We start from the raw sequence: 23,431 nt of genomic DNA, 5'->3' as shown, positions 1-23,431 counted from the left end.
TTAAACAGTGCGCAATGCCTAGTTTGTGGAATTCTGGGATTTTTTTAAGTGAAAACAGATCGATGTGTACATGGACACAGAGTTTATGCAAATCTTTGACCTTTTTATTTTGGTTTTGTGTAGCGGCCATCTTGAAATTGTGTCTTCCTGGCGCCGATCTTGGCGTCAAAAAAGAATCGCCAAAAAACAAGGGGAACCCAATTGTAAACTTTTACCAAAAATGTGATTGCTTTGGAGGCAAAATTTAATAAAAACCGCCTTATTTGTTTCATATGCATTTCCCAGATATTGTCAATCAGCTAAATGTGTGTACCTTTGTAATGAAGGTCAAATGCTAAATGGTTTTTTTTTTTTTTTTTTTTCTTATGCCGTTAATTTTGCATCTTCTAAGCGAATGATTTAGTCCAAAATTAGCTGTTGAATGCAATATTGGGCACATATATATTATTTATTGTATACAAGTAAAAGATTAATTATTGCTGTGAACTAATTTTCAGAATGTATAATTCCATTCACTTTTTTGAACCAAAGAATGAAAGTAACAGCACTGTGCATAAAAATGTAGAACAACTGCATTGTTAACACAATTAATAACTCAACTGCTGTTTTGAAGAAAAGTATGGGTGTTTTTAGAGCAATTAGCATAAATTATTAGACTTTGCTGCTACTTATTTTATCAAAGCTAATTCTTATGTGTAGACACAGGTTTTGTTCACCAGCATTTTATGAATTATTCACAATTTCAAATACAAATTAACTACAGGTATAAATGTGTGAAATAAAATAAGCAGCCTTATTAAAGCAGACAGAGCCTTACAATATTTAAAAGTTACATGTTACAAAATTGGCAATTCAATCAGCTTATTTTGTTATGGTGGCCACTTTAATATACAAGTGTCACCTGTATATATTCTATTATATTTTAGGAGCATTGAGCTTAAATTAAAAGTTGTATTTTACCTTTCTGGTCCTTCTTCCCTACATAAATTTAGCATCTGAGGTAGCTATTTTATTTTACAAAAGGTAGAAATAAGTATAATGGAGCTTTATTTGGTTGATCTTTACATTATGGTAACTTGGCAATTTTTTGGCGAAAATTTGGCAACCAACTCTCCTACAGCAACCCTCTATTTTTTTTCCCTGCCGCCATTTTGTCTTCACGAAGTAAAGACATGTTTCTTTTCTTTTTATCTACTGAACACTTCTTCCAACAATCTACTAGCCGAATTACACTTATGCTAGAAATTTTATCAAACAAAACTGCTTAATCATGACAAATATTCACTGCAAAATTGGGAAAAAGTGCACAATACCATACTTCTTATGCGTTTTTCAAAATAACACATACACATAAACCATGTACACGCAAACTTATTTTTACTTAAAAAAAATCCCAGAATTGCACAAAAATGGCATTGTGCACACTCTTCACTATATCCATGTACACTGCTTTTTTCTCATAAATTACAAAATTTGCTCGAAAATGCAAAAAAAATCTGTGAATCTTTAAACTCTTTTTTTTTCAATTGAAATGAACTCCCGATAATGATTTGCGAAAACATGAACTAATTAGGATTTGCGATTTTCCAACTTTCATTTTGTCTTACCGTGAACGTTCCGTAAACAGAATAGAGCTTTATTTTTAGCATTATCGGGAATAGAGCGTTATGATTTGTGATTTTCCAATTTCTATTTTGTCTTGCCGTAACGTTTCCTAAATCTATGTAAACAGAAAAAATCCCTTTTCGTCCTTCAGGAAAGTTCCCTGAGTGGGTTGCAGGTTTGTAACGCTTGTCAGGGTTACCATAATCTGGCGCACATGCACTCTTCCGAGATGTCAACAAATCGCCAAGGGCCGGTTATCTGAAAACTGCCCAATATTGTAATCCAGAAGGAATTATAACTGCATTGTTGATCACTAAGGCCGTAAGGTACTCTTTTGTTATGAAGCTCAAATTAAGAAATATATGTATGGATATGTGTGTGTGTATGTATGCACGCACACGCACATGGGTAAAATCATAGTATATTAAGATTAAACATGCCTATGTAACATTTTGGCACATGCGTACACGCACGCGTGTATACATACATAACATTTTTTAATCCAGTCCTGATAACAGAAGAGGGAACTACTCTGATGTGCGCCTGATGTGGAGTTTCTCGCCAAAAATTTTTGGTGAGAAACTCCACGCTGCCATATTACTATCTAAATTTTTTGTCTACATTTCGAACTTTAAGCCTAAAATGTCTCCAAAAACGCGGCTTTCGCACATGCAAAAACCACGTTTTGAGCATACAATTTAAGCTAAAAATCCGAAACAAAACATTTAGGTAGCAAAAACGTAAAGTTCCTAACCAAAAATATTTGACAAGAATACATGTACACAGCAATATGTTTTAACTTTAAAAAAAATAATATATATATATATATATATATATATACGAATGGCACAATCTAGGCAACAAACGAATCTACAAACTATTCACACCTCACTTTAATAAATTTCAAAGAATACCAAGTACACAGCATCCTGTTTAAACTTAAAAACATCTTTGTATTGCACAATCTAGGAAACAAACGAATCTACGAACTATGCACACCTCGCTTTAATAAATTAACATAACAACAATAAAATTCAAAGAATACCATGTACACAGCGTTCTATTTCAACTTAAAAAAAAATCTACGAATTGCACAATCTAGACGCTACACACTAATAAACTAAAATAAATTTCAAACAATTCCAGAAAACAACAATACCGACAGAAATTCATACTAAAAAAACAATGAACATAACATTCTACAAAATAAGAATAAAATAAAATACACTTACCATGAATTAATGCTTTTTCGAACAGCAGAAATACCAATTTCATACCGCCTTTAACATGCCGCCACATAATCGCTATCGTATTTATAGGATAGGCAGGCACACTATCTAGAAAATTCATACTGTGTTTCACAAATAATCACAAATCCCTACTTCTATCATGCACAGCCACTAAAAATAATCTCCCAGACCCTCTTTTCACACCTCCAAATACCCACTGCCCCTCAACAGGACGGCCACGATGATATTTTGTTTTGCCGAACTTCAGTTTAACAACTTCTACCATTTTATTTTCCCCCCTTTTGCGAACCAACGAGCTCCAGGAAAAGATTTTTCAACGTCAACAGGGTTGCCATACAACACGCAATCACGCCAAAAACCAGCGCAGAACACATATCGCCACCTTTGGCAAAATTATGACATATATCAGAGTTGTACCCAGAAGAGTACCATTTTAACAATATGTGGTGCATTTTGAATGCTGTTTTATTGCTGGTGCACTATTTGCTTCATCAAATGTATAGTCGTAGCTTTTCAGAAAATTTTCAGTCAGACAATCGTATGTTGAAGTTAAGTGACCTATAGAAGGTACTATTGGCTAAAGCGCAGAATTGCCCACTTATTTGTTTGGCACTTTTTACAAGAGTAAGAAGAATTGGATTTTTGTCAATTTTTTTGACTTTTAAAGTGAAAATAGGTCGATGTGTACATGGATAAAGTCAAGGGAATGCGGAATGCCATTTTTGTGCAATTCTGGGGTTTTTTTTCTAAATAGGTCGACGTGTACATGGGTACTGAGTATGTGCAATTCTTAAAAACATGCTAAGCAGTGGGCGATTCTTCACTACCATTTAATATGATCACATTTGTGTATGGCTGCTTTAATACCATTAATCAGTTGATGACATTAAATGATGAGAATATCCTTCAAATTGACAATAAACTAATTTAGTATTAATAGAAACATATAAATATTTACTTTTACAACATTTTAATTAAGGAAAATGTCCTTACTAGTGGATTGTCTGCTAGTGTTATGGAAAAATTCATTTATGGACTGTTTATAATGTATCTGGATATTATTTGTCTGAAGCTGTACCCTAATCTGAATATTTGAAAGGTGTCTCATGTCAGCATTCATAGAAATTCACTGAGCTCAGCTTTATCTTTGCAAGAAAGATAATTACAAATGTGCGGTTAGAGTTGACTTTAGGATACCTCTTGTATTATTGCGAAGTTGTTATTTCATTTATCACCAAGTTGTTGTTTCATTTATGGAAACCTAAGTAATTGAATGTTATGGAATCTCTATTATGACGACAGACAGGCTATTCGTACAGCACTGTCCAAAAAGTACTCAGAAACATAATGCACTACTTCCCATACAAGATCCGTCATACCCAGGAGCTGCTTGATAGAAACAAGTCCAAACGTCTCTCATTCGCTGTCAGTTTTCTCAACAGAATGACTGTTGATCGGTCATGGCCTTGGAATATTCTGTGAAGCTACAAGGCTCATTTCTACCTCAGTTGGACAGTCAACACACAGAATTGCCGCATTTGAGCTAAGCAAAATCTGCAGATCCACACTGAAATTTCCCTACAGTCTCCATAGGTCACTCTCTGGTGTAGATTCACGGCGACATTCATCCTTAGGCCATTCTTCTTTGAGGAAATTGGTGAACATTGGCTTGTCACATGTTCCGTTACGGATGCTGCAGACGTTTGTTGTGCCACAACTACAGTAAAAGTGGGTCCTTACATCCACCAATTTCATGCAAGATGATGCTCCCCCACATCTGAGTCTGTGAAGGCATTATTGCTCCAGCACTTCTCAGAGGAACGTGTTACTAGTCACTTCTTTCCTAATCCATGGGAGTGTATACGAGCCAGTTTCCCTTAAAAAGTCCTCCACGAAGGCATCCCTCCCTTAAGGCAGATAGCCCTCGAGTGCTTTGCCGTAATCTAATAAACCAAACCAACCTAATCCATGGCCACTATGTTGACCAGATCTGACTCTGTGCGATTTCTGGATATGGGGCTGTTTAAAAAGTCTCGTGTATCGTGGAGGTGTTCAATGGGAACTTCAAAACGCTTCATGTGCGAAGCCTCACAACTGATCAGTTACGATCTGCTGTTGAACACACTGTCCATCGACTTGAAATTTTGCAGGTGAATGAGGGTGGTCATGTGAAGCATCTTTCCCTACATTGTCCTGAACACAATTAACAATTGCTTCTCTTGTGCAATTTCGTCCTAATCTGTTCTTGTTTCGGCAGACTGAACTGTTTTTGTTTCTGCCTTACCTTTACTTAATGTGGTTCAATGACAAGGTGATCAGAAACTAGTCATCAAATGTTAATATTGTTTCTGTATTCCGTTTTGGTCATTTATTCTATTAAATTTCATGTATTTACCGAAAAAGCGCCCTTTGGGGGACATTTTGGAATAAAAAAATTTTTTAAAAATTCCGTGAGCGCATCTCGTGTATAGCCCATATACAAAATTCTGTTTCCCTGTTTGAGCTGTAGGATGCCGTTTATAGGGGAATTTTAATTATAACCACCCTGTACTTCAGTATCCTATTATTAACAAAACATTAACCATGATCACATTAAATGGCATCCACTGTAATTGCTTATGCTTTCTCTTAATCCTTCATTTATTCATATATGATTGCATAAAAGTAAACAAATGTTACATTTGAATTTAATTTTATACAAAAACTGCAGTTATCTGTGATTGTCAATCCTGTAATTTGATTCACTTAAATAAATGTAGCTAGTTGACCTTATTTCTGCTGTGTTCAGTTCAATATTAACTCACTGATTGTCACTGGAAATGTATATTATTTGTATTTCATAGGTGTCTACAGTTTTGCCAAAATGATTTTCAGAATTGCAGAAATTCAGTTTTTATTTTTATTTTTTTTATTTTTGGCTAGTTGTATTTCATTACCTATCATGTTAAAATGTATTGTGTTAAGAATACATGTTTTTTTTTTTATTATTATTTCACATTTTTATTTTCAAATGAGTCATTTGGGAATTTATGGAATAATATTTTGGAGAATTGTTATATTTAACACTTTTTTTAGTTGCCTATCTACATTAATTCAGCAATAATTTTTTTTATCATTGTGTATTTTTATGTGAGCAGGAGCTGTACTAAATGAATATTCTGACTTTCATTGTTTGATATAGAATTTTTTAAAAAATTTGTGATATAAAGAGAAATTTTGCCTTTATTTTCTGTTAAAAATGTGTTGGTAATTCCTGCTGTGTTGACAAAATATGATTGTCTTATTCATGAAGAGCTTTGTTTGTACAATTAGAGTCAAAAGTCGTTAATTCGGACACCCAGAACCCGGAATGATCTATAATCCGGACTTCAAAGCTACAAACTTTCTGCGCATGCGTCGCTTTGACGCATCATTATCTATTTCAGTTAATGTTGCAGATTGCGTTGTTCCTTAATCTTCGAATTGGATCCGGCTTATTATTTCTTGCAGACTGTTAGAGCAATTTTATAAAAGTAAGCTTGAACTTTTGATTATGTCAAATAGAATTTCCGATTCATATTTACTAATATGTAACGGATCTACAAAGCGAAAGTATGTTTCGGAGTTCATTAAACAAAAAGTGGAATTGCTGCAAAAAATGGATAAAGGCATATCCTTTGTTCATCTAAACTTTAACGTTTGTTTATCTAAACTTTGTTTATCTTTATCGCTGCGATCTGTCAGCACTATCCTTATCTTCAGGGCAGATGTTTTTATTTTATTTGGCTTATAATTGCTTACTAAATGTAGTTTCGATATACTCCGTCTTTGATATGATTTAAATCAAATGCCTCGTCATTATAATTCGCTTCCGATAGCGAAGAAAGTAACAGAGGTTATTGAAAACGAAAAAATTTCGATTGACAAATTAGTCGGTATTCTCGACACAGCAATTATAGGACTTGAACAGCGGAACTTTGTAACTGAATAAGAAATTATGTATGTTTATAGAATTAAAGAGAATGTATTATCACATAAAAAACGAAGCAACTTAAACAACTTACATTGAAAGAAATTTTTAATAAAGTAAACAAATAAATATTAAGCTTTTTTTTTTTTTTGTAAATTTTGATACACTTTAGATCATAATTGTTCTTTATTTCGTAGATTACGGTTTCATATTTTTAATTTTATAATTTCTTCATGCCATTTTACCAGATTTAAACTGATGATCTATAATCCGGAATCGCGGAAGTCCCGACGAGTCCGGATTAACGACTTTTGACTGTACTGATTTTACCCTTTGCTTTTTACCATCTTTGTTTCATCAGGAGTATAATTAGATATTAAAAAAAAAAACAAGACAAAATATTTTAAATGACAACATTTGTAGTGACTGATAATCGTTCTCATAAATGGATAGAAAAAATATACTAGTCAGAAGATTAAGGAACCAATCTGTTGTATGATTTTTTAGAGTTTATAGCATTTGCTACTTGCATATCAAAACAACCACCTTGCTGTAATTTTGTGATTTTTTTTATAGGGGAAAGAATTATTTTTCCTATTATTTTTCTACAGTTGTAAAAAATCGATCAATAAAACTTATGAGTACAGTTGGTACTGTTATTATTTATCCTGGGGAAAAGTTTATGGTACTAAAGTGATTGCGTTAATATGTAAGCACCTAGCATTTTGCATCTGTTTTCATGTAAACAGAAGTAATACTTAACAACATGAATATGTTTCTTTTGCCTTTTTTTCTCCACACCTTGTATTTTATGGGGAAAAGGAGAGAAGAAGAAAGAAACTTCAGAATAAAACATAAAATGTCACAATTGTTATAAATACTTGACTATGACCAAAAAATATTCATCACTTTTATTGATGGATCCCAAACATGATTTTACGATATAATGTTTTGTGATATGGTGTACTCCAAATTTCATTAGTTTATTAGTTCAATAATAATAATAACTTCATAAAAATAAAAGTATTAGCTTTTATATTCAGACGTGATAAAATGACAGGAAAGGGAGAGAAAATCTTTTAAACTTGTTTTATTTATTTCAGAGGAGCAGTATCTGAGAAAACTGATGCTGAACTGTTCTTTGTTCAGACTGGTACTGAAAAACCAGGTATATTTATTATTTGTGAAATTTTTAATGTAAAATTAATTATTTTGTTTAAAATAAATTTGTATTACATAACAGTTTGTATTATTAGCATGTTTTTCTTATCTTCATAATTGAATTTGTATTGCAAATAATAGATTGACTTTTATACATTAATTGAATTAAGTGGAAATATTTGTAGCAGTATTGTGATAATAGTACAGTCAAAAGACTTTAATCTGGACTCGTTGGGACTTCAGCGATTCCGAATTATAGATCATCAGTTTAAATCTGGTAAAATGCCATGTAGAAATTATAAAATTAAAAATATGAAACTGTAATTTAAAATAAGAAACAATTATGATCTAAAGGGTATCAAAATTTACAAAAAAAAAAAAAAAAAAGCTTAATATATATTTGTTTACTTTATTAAACATTTCTTTTCTTTCAACGCGCGCATGCGTAAAGCATACATTACGCATAGCCGAAATTAGAAAATTGCAACCAGAAAACTATTTGATTTGTATTCGTGATATTTATAATGACGAGGAATTTGATTTAAATCATGTCAAAGACGGAGTACATCGAGATGAAATACTACATTTAGTAAGAAATTATAAGCCAAATAAAATAAAAACATCTGCCCTGAAGATAAAGATAGTGCTGACAGATCAACTTCCAATTCATTGCGTGCCGCGGCGTTACCCCGCCGCAGAGCAGCGTGAAATTGATAAACAGATTTCGGAACGGTTAGATAAACAAAGGATATGCCTTTATCCATTTTTTGCAGCAATTCCACTTTTTGTTTGATGGACATCGAAACGTATTTTCGTTTTGTAGATCCTTTGGGAACTCCAGCATCGGAAATTCTATTTGACATAATCGAAAGTTCAAGCTTACTTTTATTAAATTGCTCTTACAGTCTGCAAAAAATAATAAGGCGGATCCAATTCGAAGATTAAGGAACAATGCAATCATCAACATTAACTGAAATAGATAATTAGATAATTTTAGCTTATACCGTCCGTTATACATTAAATGCGCACGCAAAAATGTATTCTGCACTTGCGCACACCCATATGCACAGTCGTAAAGGCGAGCACGCGTAAACGCCTATGCTCATGCGTCAACGCGGCGCATACACAGAAAGATTTTAGCTTTGAAGTCCGAATTAACGACTGTATTATGCAACATGGAGTACTTGCTTATTATCCCATCAACCATGAAACTTTAACCAAGCAGCGTGACTTAGTGCCAGTTATGGATAAGTGTGATGTCACAACACTTACATAGCATCTGCACTTTTCTTTGGTGTGAACCTCATTGATTCTTGATAAAAAAAAATGTTTTGTTTTTATAAATAAGCATATAAATGAACTATTATTGCTTTAATTTTTCCTTGCATTTTGAAAAACAAATGTTTAAAATTTGAGATGTGCCTTCTACAGAACAGTCAGCAGTGGATTATTTTCAAAATTCTGGAACATTACATCAACAAAAGTGTGCATTTAATGGACATGATATGGTCAACAAAACATAACAGATTGGAAAAAAAACCAATGGGAAGTTTGTGCTTAAGCTTAGCAGAATTGTAGAAATTAACAAAAGCTTTTTTACAAAGTGCAGAAACAAAGCAGGATCGAATATGGATTTTCTGTTAAATAGGCATCAGTTCCTTTAGAATTTTGCGGGAACAGTTGGCACAACTGTGGTGGAATCCGCCAACTTTCACTGTTAGCCGGTTTAAACATAAGTACCTGACATAGAAACTGTTTTAAAAGTTTGCTAATCACTTTTTATAAAGTTAATTAATAATAAATTTCTTTTATTAAAATTTTCGGTACTTTTTAATTTTGATGGCGCAAACAATAAAGTCGCCAATAATGGTACAACTGATACCTTCGCTGATAACATTTTAAGCTTCATTTTCAAAACTAGTCGCAGCCATTTCTTATCAGATTGATTGTTTCTTTCAAAACTGGCATACAATTACGTAGAATTTTTACCTAGATAGTTCAATTTATGCCCTAAGACCACTCGTGGTAATTAAGTCAATTAGGATGCAATCACACCGCTCACCTGAAGGCAAAAATATAGAAAATGCAAAATCAAGGTTTAAGTTCATCAATTCTAATGAGAATGCACTAGCATAAGTAAAGGAGTGCGGTTTTACATAATTTCTGAGTAAGCTATTTGTACGAATTGAAATGATTCTTGCATTTAAACTTGTATTCCAAATTAATGTAAATAATTACTGAGGAAATTAGTTTTTTGTAGCGTAGTTTACGTAAAATGAGATCACTTGGGGTCATGTGATACAAACCAGCGAATCAGGATGTTGAACCATGAAAGCATAGTAAATTTTAAATTAATGTCTTTTTATAAATTTATTATCTTTATTTACTGGCTTTTTACAAAATTTTTATGCTTTCAAAATAAAAAAATCCTTAGAACTAAAATTTTTTATGTGTATACTGTATGCTGTCACCTACAAAGTCTGCTTACCGAGATTTGCGCCAGCAAAACAGAAAAGTACCAAATTTTCTTATACTTACAGCCAATCAATAATACACTCATGCACTAATATTTTATGTCTTTAGTATACTCTTGTTTTAAAAGTACAAATATTGTTGAAATTCTATTTAAGATATGTTGAGATATATGCTGAATTTTAAAAATATGAGTTGAAAATATTTTATATGAACAAACTTCATTGCAAACATATTGTTGTATTCATACAGTCGTATAATAGACTGAATGACACAGAACCACTGATTTGATAAAGTTTATTTTACTAAAAGAAGCACTTCACAGATCTGGAATTTTCTACAAAAATATTTGTACAGCTCTTCATGGTATCTCAGAGTACTGTAAGTAGTTACACTTCAAACTACTAAGGCCATTAACTCTTTCACATCGAAAATGCCTAAGACGCTCGGCCATTCAGGCATCGGCAGGTCGACTGACCGCTTCGTTCGTCTTCTACTTGATGCTTTCCCCCATCCTGGAGTATATGCTTCATTGGTTTCGCGAACTGTTAAATGACATGTCAATCATTTCTTTTGAAGTGACTGAAGTAGCTCTTTTATTTAAATCCAGGTGGGCTCCTCTTTGTTTAGCCTCAACGCTCCCAGGGTAGGTGACTCGAGTCTAGATCGCTCGTTTTACTCCTTTCTCAACGCTGTGAAACGTCTTGCTCTTATTTTGTAGTTTCATCTCAAAATGATCAGAAGACGTAAGATATTAACGCAAGAAGAAATAAATGCAATATTATTTGAAGAAACATACGAATCTGATAACGCTGAATCTGATGAAGATGATGGACATTCAGAACATATGTTGATAGATAATGAAGATGATGGACATTAAAAACATATGTTGATAGATAATGGAGAAGATGAAATCGAATGCAATTATAATTTAGAACACGACGAAAATTTGGGCTCTTCATATGATACCTTCGAATCTGACTGGAGAAATGACATAAATAACGAGGACATAAAATTTGAACATTTCTCTTTGTCACCTGGACCGTCTCATGATTTGCCAACTGGATCATCTGCTTTAGATTATTTAAAATTACTTCTGCCTGATGAATACTGCGAAGTAATTAGACAGAATACAAATAAATACGCAGAGTTTTGTGCAAAAAAATGTGGTATTGAAGATAAAAGCTGGCAGCCTATACTCTCCGTAAATGAGATTTGGGCTTTTATAACTGTTTTTTTCATAATGAGCATTATGCGTTTGCCTAGAATAAATGATTATTGGTCTCAGAATCCTATACTCGGCAACGAAGTGATAAAGAAATTAATGTGCAAAGATAGATTTTTAAAAATTAAACATTATTTTCATATCTCTGATAGAGAGAAAGAGGTAAAGGGAAATGATGAAAACTTTCAGTTTTTGCAAAAATTAGAGCTTTTCATTTCTAAGATAAAAGGGCAGTTTTCAGATTGTTTTAAGCTGTATAAACATCTTTCGGTTGATGAAGCTATGGTAAAATTCAAAGGGCGTTTAGGAATTGTGCAGTATATGCCTTTAAAACCAGATAAGCGCGGGCTTAAAATTTGGATGTCATGCACATCTCATTTGGGTTACACTGTAAATTTTGAATTGTATGCTGGAAAACAAGATAAAATTGTGAGGTCAGGCAAAGGGTTGGGATACGATGTTGTTACACATTTGATAAAACCCTTAACAAGCAAGGGACATGAACTCTATTTTGATCGATTTTTTACCAGCGTTCAGCTGATTGTTGATTTATTGAAATACAAATTTTATTCTTGCGGAACTGTTATGCCGAACAGAAAGCACTTGCCACCTGAAATTAAAACATTAAAATTGAAAATCCCAAATCAAAGGCAGACTTTTCAAAATGAAAAATTTCCGAATTTGTTGTGCACATCTTGAATAGATAAAAAGCAAATTTTTATGCTATCAACTAATACAAAAAATAAACTGTGTCATGTGAACAGAAGAAAAGGAGCAGACAAAATTGAAGTTCTTTGCCCACGTTCATTCGCAGTATATAATACGCACATGGGAGGAGTAGATTTGGCAGATAGGAGACGTAAATATTATACAGTTGCCAGAAAAATCATCCAAATGGTGGTTGTATATATTTTGGTTCCTTCTGGATATTACCATCAATAATGCCTATATAATTCAGCATACGACAAATTATCCTGAACAAAAACGGTCAAAAACTTTGTATGATTTCAAGCTGGAACTCGTACAAGAATTAGCAAATGTGTATTCATATAGAAAGCGCACTTCAGTGTCATTTGAACCCACTACTAGTCATTTTCATAAACAAAGAAAAATTGAAGGGCGTAAAAGAACGTGCGTTAAATGTCGAAAGCAAAGAAATAAAACATCAGCAAACAATTCTATTCAAAGCACATGGGAATGCGAAATCTGCAAGATGTGTCTTTGTAAAGGCTGCTTTGATGAATAGACATTCCAGTTTCTCTTGCTATATAATAAAGGCCCTTTTCAGGGCCAGCAAATAATATAAAAGGAAAGCTTTTGTTTGCTATCTAAACTTAAAGAGAAATCTCATGATTTCATATGAAAATAACATAAAATGTAAAAAGAAATGAATTTTTCTACCTTTGCGCATTATTTAAATATTCCTTCATATGAAGAAAAATAAGTTTAATGAATTATTTAACTGTTCTTTCTGTAATCTCTTTTTGTATCCTACACTTGAAATTTCAAGAAAGTATGAGGGTTATTTTATTTTTAATAATCATACGTGTTCCTGATAATGCATAACTAAAATTATAATTAAGACACAATAACACGCCGAATAAATACTAATTCAGAAGTCAAACAACAAAAATCAGCGTTATACCCAGTGGAGGGTGCATTAAGATGTCTAAACCAGACTTCGCGAATTTCATTTCTCTTGCATCGAAATTGATGAGCTAATTTCTCTCACTCAACTCTGTTTGAAACAAACACATTTTGTTTTCCAAAATAAATATTACAAGCAAACTGAGGGATTAGCCATGGGAAGCCCCCTCAGTTCCATCCTGGCTGATATCTACATGCATTATGAATCAAAATTGTTTGAAACTTTAAACTTCCCGGCATGGTTCCGCTACGCAGACGATACTTTTACCCTGTTTGAAGGTAATAAAGATGATTTAAATAAAGTTCTTTCAACAATGAATTCTATTGATCCTGCTATTCAGTTCACTTTTGAACTTGAGACTTGCAATTCTCTTCCGTTTCTCGACATTCTGGTCACACGTAACACATCCAACTTCAGTACTACAGTTTACCGTAAACCTTCATCGGTTTGCCTTCCACCACACTTTAAATCATGTCATCCGACTAAACAAAAGTTAGCTTCATTTTATTCCTATGTTTTCCGTGCTCTTCAAGTTTGCTCCTCCAAACTAGCCCTTGATGAAGAACTAAATTATTTAAAAGCAATAGCTATTGACAGGGGCTTTTCACCCAACATTATTAATCAAGCAGTTAAAAAATTCTCATCTCAACACACTAAAAGCCACACTCTCATTTTAGGAGATTATAAAAATTCTGTTGTCATTCCCTTCTTTCCATCAATTAGCTATAAAGTTGCACATATTTTGCAGAAGTTTAACTTTCGGGTTGTTTATTCTCCCATCAATAAAATTCCAACTTCTATACTCAAGGACCCCATTCCGGATATGAATTCCTGGGGTATTTATAGGATTCCTTGCCAGTGTGGTTTAATTTACATTGGCCAAACTAGGAGAGCCTTAAAATTTCGCGTCAAAGAACATGAGGCATATGTTAGAAAAAAGGAAACACAGAAGTCTTCTGTTGCTCAACATTGTTGGTCCGAAAATCACATTTTCAATTTTTCTGCTGCCAAAATTATTCAAAAAACATCTTCCATTGGAGAACTGGATTTTCTAGAGGCATTTCACATTCATAAAAATCTTTCTGTTCTAGTTAACGATCCTAATTCCAATCCAAATTTGCCTTCGGCTTTTAGAGAAATTATGTTTTAGTTCTGGTTTCGCCAACAGATGGCGCCACTTGCTTATTCTTGTCCAGGCTTTCTTATCTTATCTAATCATTATTTCCTATCTTGTTCATTTGCGGTTTTGCAGCTGAAGATGATGGTTCGGTAAAACCATCGAAACTAGTCCTGTGAAAATTTTGTAGGTATAACGCTGATTTTTGTTGTTTGACTTCTGAATTAGTAAAATTATAATGTTAAAACCATTTAAAATGTCCCGGATAAAGTATATATTTCTTCTGAAACACGAGTTTTAAAACCATCAAATATATACAGCTAATAATTATTTTTCAATATAAGAGTGAAGGTTTACTTTCCTTCTAAGATTATATTAATTCATAAACAATTGATTGAAATCTGTATAAATTTATTAAAGGCATGTTAATAAATGCTTATTGCTAATCCTGTAAATGGATGCAAATTATATGAAGGGATTTCAGTAATAAGAGAAGAGAGAGAGGGTTTCTATAGCTCTTATTTTGAAATAAATTTCTACTCAGTAGCATTAACTTGCTGAATGAAAGTGTTTTTGTATTTACTAGCACAAAACTGCGGAAATATTAGAAATAATTTTCATGCTGGATGGCTGTAAAACGTAACTGGTAATATTCAAGCTCTGTCAAACCACCATTTATCAACTAAACTATTTGCCCTAAATATTTCTTTTCTTCCTGCAGTGACAATAGATAAAAAGGTACCAGACTTTTCTATTTTTTATAAAAATTATTCGTAAGTTCTTTTTATATAAGAATCAAGGAAAACATTATTAAATAAAATAAATTAAATCAATGTACACACACTGCCTTTACGTATTTTTGTTTATTATAAGAATCACTGCGCTTTAATTTATACAATGAAAAATCTTACTGACCCCATAAATATACATAATTGTTTCCTCTAAATCTACACTATCGCATCTTAAAACCGGTTATTTTAAGCAATATAAAGTACTCAAATCATTAAAAATATCGAGGAGAAATATAGAAAGCTACTGATGCTCCCATTTGCAATCCTGTCCTAAGGGAAAACTGCACACAATGGGTGAAACGACCGAAAACCCCTTCAAGAGATAGTAATCAATTCACTTAAGTAGGTTATTGTTAATGCTGTAGCAGCCTACTAGACAGGAGGGGAAGAAAACCATTTCAGGAAAAACTCGTGTACACGGGCGTTCTCGATGTTTCAAGAAACCAGATTTGGCCTTCTCTCGATGCAAAAGAGTTAAACACAACTCAATGCAAAATACATCTGAAGAACGAAGCTAACATAGAGACAATCTCAATCTCCTCCTCATCATCATCAAAACATCTCAAAATACTCCTAACCACACTAGACTAACAACTGAGAAAATAATGCTGTCTCTGGTCTTATGTAGTTCCTTCCCCCCCAGCTTTGGTCAAAGCTTTGCTGTTCTGGAAAGTATGGAAAAATAGTAATTTTGCAACCTGCATGACTTATCCAATGTCTAATTAGTGCACAATCATTTCTCACAAGATATGTATGTTTGACACAAAGATTTATAAAGAAGGTATTGTGGTATATAAGGGACCTAAAGACTGCAAATTGCCTACATGGAGGATAGAACTTGGAGAGTATTTTTACTTAAAAGAAAGAATCTAATAAGATCAAAACTTTTTATTCCCTGAAAGAAGAATCAGTACTTTAGTATTAATGCAATCACCTTCGTGCAGTTTGATGATTTTTTGCAGTTAAAAAAGTGAAAGTTATTTACCTTGTGCAAGTTATTGGTTCAACCTTTTAACTGTCATGCCAGAAATAATCTCGGGCACTGCACTGGTATTCCCAAATGTCATGCCCGAATATTACTCGGGCAAATTTTTTTTTTTTTTTTTTTTTTTTTGAGTGCATTGTATTGTTATACCTGAATCTATATCGTGAGAAGTTTAATTTGGCTTCAGTTAAACAGATGGCAGCATTTTACTGAAGGTTTCAAAGGATAATGGTTAAAGTTCAAAGTGCGCAGCATTTTTAAAGTTTTTTGACTGCGAGGCAAACATTTTATCTTTGAAATAAAAAAAAATTGACAATTTATGCACCCAAACCATCAAAACAACTTGACAGTTAAAAGGTTAAACATGTTTTTTCAGAAGGATTTCCCAAAATATCGATATATATCTTAAGATGGTAAGCAGTATCAACATATGAAAAGAAAACATACTTTAGCAATTTAAAATACAAATTTGAATTAAAAAAAATAAAACACTTAAATTCTTCTTCAAATCTTCCTGTAATTTTTTGCCCCATTCTTTTCCTGAAGTACACAGTGATCTGTTTTTGCTTAAAAAGCACCAGATATTTGCAGAGACTTGTGCAAACCTTGGCAACAACAGCTATCTAGGAAAAATATTCCCTTATTTTTCGTATTATAAAAATTTCGGTGAAATTTTGTATTCCTGCAGACATTTTACTGCAATTTCTTCCCTTGCTGGCAAATTCCACAAGTTCATATTTAAAAACTAAGGGGGAAAAATATCACGATATGTTAAAAAAAAAGTGTTGGAACTTGGAATACATCAAAAAAGAATGCATATGAAAACAGTGGCATTGCTTGGCTGAAGGATTGCTATAAGCATGGTTGCCAGAGTTTGGCACTCTTTAAAAATTTAGCATCTTCTGTTAGGTAGTTGCAATAACACAAAAGTACTGAAAAATCAAATGCAAAACTGCAGGCACAAGACTCATTACTTCCTCTTGCTGTTATTAGTAAAATTTTCATCATGGCTTCAACGTTTATTAGAGCTCTGTGTGACAGTTTGGTCAACAAATTTTAATGGAATCAGAGAACCTGTTCACTTTTTACTTCCTTGTATGAAGTAAAAAGGAAGTATTGTAATCGCAAAAAATTTCGGGTATCATATTTCACTGAAAATATCGATTTTGAATGCTATCCAATGCAATTTAATGATGTTTTTGTGTGACATCTGTAAATAAGGACAGAATAAAGGACTCTTTCCCAAAAAATTATAAAACTGATTTAAAATGAATTCTGAAGAGAATTTTTTGTGGCATCTGTGCATACGTATGTATCTTGCATAACTCAAAAATGAGCTGCCTCAAAATGTTGAAATTTTGTATGTAGGACTGCTATAACATGTAGATGTGCACCTCATATTTTGGTTGCAATTGGCCACACCAAAGTATATAAATATATGTATACATAAAATCCACTTTGTTACTCGGCTCAGTAAACTCAGTTTCCTTATTTTTATACGTTTGCAAATTATGCATTTTTTGCTTTAAAAATGATTGAATTATGTTGTTCTTATCTTCTGGTTAAGGTTTTTATGCCTTTAGTAAATCTGCATGCAATATTTGTAGAGTTATCAACAATTTAAAAGTTGTTTAAATGCAGCTAAGCCTAATGAATTTTGCGATGACCGACATAATTGTTTACATTTCTCAGTTGGCAAAATAGCAGATTTGTTGCCAATCTAGAAAAACTAAGCTTCTCAACAACAAAGATAACGCCTTCTTTTATTATTGCAAATTAAATAATGCTTAATCCATTCTGGAATTTATTTGAGGAAATAAGTGTTTCAGATTTACTTCATAACTTTTAATATAGATATTTTGTGTTTTTATGTATTTTTGCCTTGTCGGGAAGTGAGAACTGAATTAATTGAATGAGAAATACTGAATTGTCTGGGGAAAACAGTTTCTTTTTTGTTTTGTTTGCTTAATTTCTTTTATACGTCGTTTTAAATTTATTATAGTATTTAAATAGAACATCTGGCAACGATTAGATAACTCTTCAAATGATATAAATTTATATGCATTTTGAGTTATAATATCAACAAAATGTAATGCTGTTAAGTAAACCTAGCGCCAGAGTGTCACTATGGTAAACAAATATAGTGAATTTTAAAAAGTGCATTTATTCTATTGTGGTTTATGCACTATCGATGATGTAGATTTAATTCAAACTAATAAGTTTAAATACAATGCAAGAAAAATGTGTTTAATTTAATATTCCGTGCAAGGAAGTCATGTGGTGTACACATCAGATTTTTTTATTTCAGTGGTATACCACATCATGTCTTAAGATATGTTTATTTTATCCTTGGTCTCTTAGAGTTGCTTGTCACATCTCTCTCACAATCCTTTGTTTAGGAAAGTGGGGTAAAGATAAAAGAATGGATGGAGTATTATAAGTGGCTATATTTAACAATTAGGATTTTTTATGTTAAAACTTGCAGAAATTCTGGAAAAAGAATGTAAAAAATATAGAACATGTTTCAATCAAAGATATCCATACAGTTTGTTTAGTTGATTTTCATACACTCGGAGTTTCACTGTAACAGTATAAACTAATATTAAATATACAGGAAGCTGGGTGGGATCAAAAGATTTATTTGCTGTACTTGGGGGGTTTGTTATAAGTCAAGTTCATCGTAGCAGGTTCAACTGTAATTTAATTTCTCCAGAAAAAGTTATAATTTATATTTAACCTGCTCTTAAGATTTTAGCTAGAAAGCAGATAAGCTATGCGCGGTAAAGAGCCTAAAAAATATGATTTTTATGAAATAAGTAAAATTACTGTGAATAAAGTATTAATAGCACTTTGGTGAAAATATATGCTGTCTAAATGTATCAGATGGATTCAAAAGTGTTCAGCTGAAACTATTCATTAGTTATATGAAGTGATAGTAAAACACCTATTAATTAGGTAATCCGGTGATATGAACCTTTCTTTTAATGAGTTGTGTCAATACAACCAATACTTGATAACTACTGTCACATTTTGTTATTATTATGTAGTAGTTTTATGGTATGGGAAACAGACTTTCAAGTCACAAAAAATTAAAATATATCCAATTCAGTATGTGAAGATTTTAAATGTAACTAACAAAATATTTTCTTTATCAGAATATCTCTTCAAATAAATAAAAAAAAAAAAAAAATTACAGAAAAAATTACAGATATCAGCAATTTACATGTATGTTTTATATTTTCTAAGATACTTCGAAGAAGCTAAAAAAGCCCTTGAAATGTCATCAGAATATTGGAGCTTTCTCTCAAGTGCAACCTCCTGTCACTTTGTAAGTTATAAAAATTATAAGTTTTGTCTCTAAATTCCTTATTATATCTCCTTTATTATACAGGGTTCGTACGGTACTTAAGAGTCCTTAAAAGTCCTTAAAGTTTTTGGAATCGATTTTTGGTCCTTAAAAGTCCTTAATTTTGGTCAAAATTAGTAGAAGGTCCTTAATTTTAATCATCTGAAATTTCTCTCTGTTTTTACAATTGCCATTTTGAGTGTGAATTAGCATTTTGGAGGAATATTTTTGGCAATTCACTGACGTATATGGTTATCTTTTGAATGGGTTCATGGGTTATAATTTGTTTCTATTTTTAATATAAATGACAGGATTCTCGAGTTTCTAAGCAAGAAGTGAAACATAAGCATTTCGAAATTCATTTATTGTAATAAAGAGCTCTTAAACAATTTTCGCTTTTGGGAATGTGAATTCTTTTATTAAATGGTTCTAAATTTGGCGATTTTCAGACCAGTTTCTATAGAAAATTTTTAATTCTGAAATCAGAATTTTTCGACAATTTTTTTTAAAAAACATCATAACTTTGATTAATAATATTAAAATAAAACATTTTTATTTTCTGCTGTCATATTATAAAGTTTTATTTTGGCAACTTATTATACAATATTTTGAATCTGAAAAATATACAAGGTATAATGCTATAAAGCACAATTTACGAAACAACTCTTAGCAAAAGCAAAATTCTATGTAATTAATTAAAAATATCTTCTTTTTAATTTTTTCATAGTAAGCGTTTTTCCCATGTAATTGTCTCGGAATATTCAAAATTCTCAGAATATGCATCAGTTTCATCTATAAAAGTAAATTTACACTTTTCCCTCCCCCCCCCCCTTTTTTTTTTTTTTTTTTTTCAAAATATTTCTGGCTTTTTGCTGTTACAGAATTGGTTGGGATAATTTTTCTTTAGTATTTTTGACATTGCAACTTAGAAAATTTAGAAGGATTTGAAAGCAAGATTTATAGACCCACGATTCTAGAAGATTAAAGAAATATGTGACAAAGTGAAAAATGCCTTCATGGTATCAACGTGTATTTTACAAAATGTTTGCGATGAATTTCTTACTTTTTGGAGAACGTCTGGAAGAACAATGAAGACATGAGTAATATTTGAGTGTTTTATTCCTGATGCTAGAATCTTTTTCTTAACATGTTTATCTTCCCTTTACGTGAAATATGCGTGGGAAATATCAAAAATGCTTCTAATCGTATCACTTGGGCAGGCATTATAGAAAGGGATTTTTTTATTAATACAAAAATTGAAAACTTACAATTTCAAAGATCCATCTAATATGTTTTAATGCATCATACACAGAGCTATATATCATACACATTTTCCCATCTGATGCAATCTCTGTGAATCCTAAATTCGACTGCATAGTGCCTTTCTAAATTCTAATTCTGCTTCCAAAGTCCTTAAAAGTACTTAATTTCCGTGTGGAGAAATGTGTACGAACCCTGTTATAGCAAAACTTGTATTCATTATTTGAACTTTGCTTTATATAGTTTCTTGTCTACTATGTTTAATAAATAAAATAGCGTCGCACACACACACACACACATATATATATATATATAAACACTTTTTAGATTTATGTTTTTATTGATGGTTATATAAGCTCTGTTATTAAGCTGAGGAAGGAAATGTCTATTAAGATCTTATTTCTAAAATTGGTGCAGTTTATAATACTGAATAAACGTTGATTACATTTGATATTGAAGTTACAAACTCGGAAAATTCACTACTTAAAGTATTTGCTTTTATGTCAATTCATATACCACTTAATCAAAGATTACATGTTTATAATCATGTTATCAGTTTTCTTGAGCTATGCATTTAGACAAGAACTGTGGATTTTGTACTGTTCAAGTTTCCTTCTACAGTGTGCTCATCTACAGTTGAAATATACTTTTTTGATGCACAAATAATGATACTTTATGTAATTTCCTATTCGTTGTAAAAGTTGGCCAAGATTTTGCCTAACTTGCACCACTCATTTGAGTGTAAGTGTGAAGGAATAGATCCCTCTTTATTTAGTTGAATTATCTACAAATTATAAATACATTGTATATGCAGAGAATAAATATCTGTTTAGATAGTCAATAGATATAAATTATGGAAATAGTACACAAAAAGCTTGAACAATATGAGCTTAAATACTGAGATTCTCTGACAAACAAATTCATTTAAACTTACATTGATCTTTCTGGCAGCCAAGACATTTAAAATAGCTACAAGGAATTAAATTATATCATTCTTTACAAGAACTAAACTGGCTTATATGGATTCTCTAAAACCAAAATGAAGATTTTATGAGTGTGTTAAGACATCATGCTTATCCTCTATTGGTGTTGTGTTTGATGACAGATTTTATGTGTCAAAAATGGTTAACAGGAAATAAATACCCAGGTAATTATTTAAAATAATTTTATAAACAAATAAAGTTTATTGGAGAAGTTAAAAAAGTTACTGTATATATATATATATATATTTTAATAGATATTCAATGTTTACATTCTCTTAAACAAAATATTTTTCTTTTTGATTATCCATGCCTCTTGGAAATTATTCTCAAAACAGTGCAATATTTTGCTAGAATAGACAATTTATGATATTGGCGAAATGTATTTAAGTGGTAGATTTATACAAAATAATACATTTAAATGGCATTTAGTGAAGCAGAAGAGAGCTGATTTCCACCTTCATATTTGATTATCATTTTTCTGTGTTTTTTTTTTTTTTCATTTAAATATCCCCCCCCTCTTGTAAGGAACCGTAATGAAACTGTGGAGTTTTCTGCATGATGAAAAGGAAACTATTACATTTCTTCAAAAATATGCATTTTATTCAACAATAGAAAATGAAAAAATTCTCATTCCGTGAAATTGTTGTCGGGAATAGAAATGCATTGAAAATCATACTTTGTTTTCTGCAGAAATGAGAGTGCAGGACCATGTTTAAAGCAAAAACTCAAATTTATTTCACTCTTAAAAGAGACTGGGTGGCACCAGCAACTTTTTACATAAAAACTACAGGGAAAAAAAAAAAAAAAAAAAAGAGAGAGAGAGGAAGAGGAAAGAAAGGAAGGTGATTGAGTACCGAGTTAATTCTGTCCCTAGTATCCGTATACCTGAGAGCACATCATCGCCCAGTCAGCTGAAACCACATCATTGACAACCTTGTCAGTTTACTGCTGATTGGCCTGTGATAAATTTACATGGAGGGTAAAACATAGGACCAGCAATTGTACTTCTTAAACAATCTGATTTTATGGACTGAAATGGCAAAGTTGTGCAATTCTCTGATTTAGTTTTTTAGGCAAAAATTGATCATTGTGTACATATGTATGATAACCTTGCATACAGAGCTGAGTTTGTGCAGCTCTCTGATATTTCTTAATACATTGACTGCCAGTCACTAGAGTTAGATTGATAGTTATTGCCATGCATATGGATGTAAATTGTATCCAGATGCCAACATACTTATTATAAAAATATGATTTAAAAATATTAATAAAAGATAATTCTGTGATCCCTAAGTATTATTTAAGCCTTTTATTAAAGAATTTTTTAATTACGTGCCAGTGCATGATTGGCAATACATGTCAAAATTTTCCCCAAATGCCACATTACGCGCTGGCGCGTGGAATGCAAAAAATTAATTTAAATAAGAGACAGTATGCATTATTTTTATATCAATATGTATTACAGACAATTATACATATTACAAAGGAATTTATAACAAGAAAATTACAAAGACATTATACAGATACATCTAGAATGTTATTTGTGTATTATCCTTGAACAATCTAAGCAGTACCCGGGAGATCCTTCACAAAATTTGCAAACATATATTGTATCTTTACATTTCCCTTGGGAATCAAT

General features: G+C 31.9%; 1 protein-coding gene across 1 annotated transcript in view; it reads left to right on the top strand.

Annotated features, from left to right (window-relative positions):
• LOC118187379 (ribosome biogenesis protein NOP53-like) overlaps positions 1–23,431 on the top strand; it is a 73,793-nt gene that overhangs the window by 605 nt on the left and 49,757 nt on the right. The window contains exons 2-3 of the mRNA XM_035357589.2: positions 7,908–7,972; positions 19,450–19,531. Coding sequence (XP_035213480.1) covers positions 7,908–7,972; positions 19,450–19,531 — 147 coding nt within the window. The remainder of the gene's footprint in view (positions 1–7,907; positions 7,973–19,449; positions 19,532–23,431) is intronic.

This window comes from Stegodyphus dumicola, chromosome 9 (genome assembly GCF_044657685.1).
Source record: "Stegodyphus dumicola isolate Sdum_Otavi_A_Nest chromosome 9, ASM4465768v1".
Lineage (NCBI taxonomy): Eukaryota > Metazoa > Arthropoda > Arachnida > Araneae > Eresidae > Stegodyphus > Stegodyphus dumicola.
This window is presented reverse-complemented; position numbering and strand designations above follow the sequence as displayed.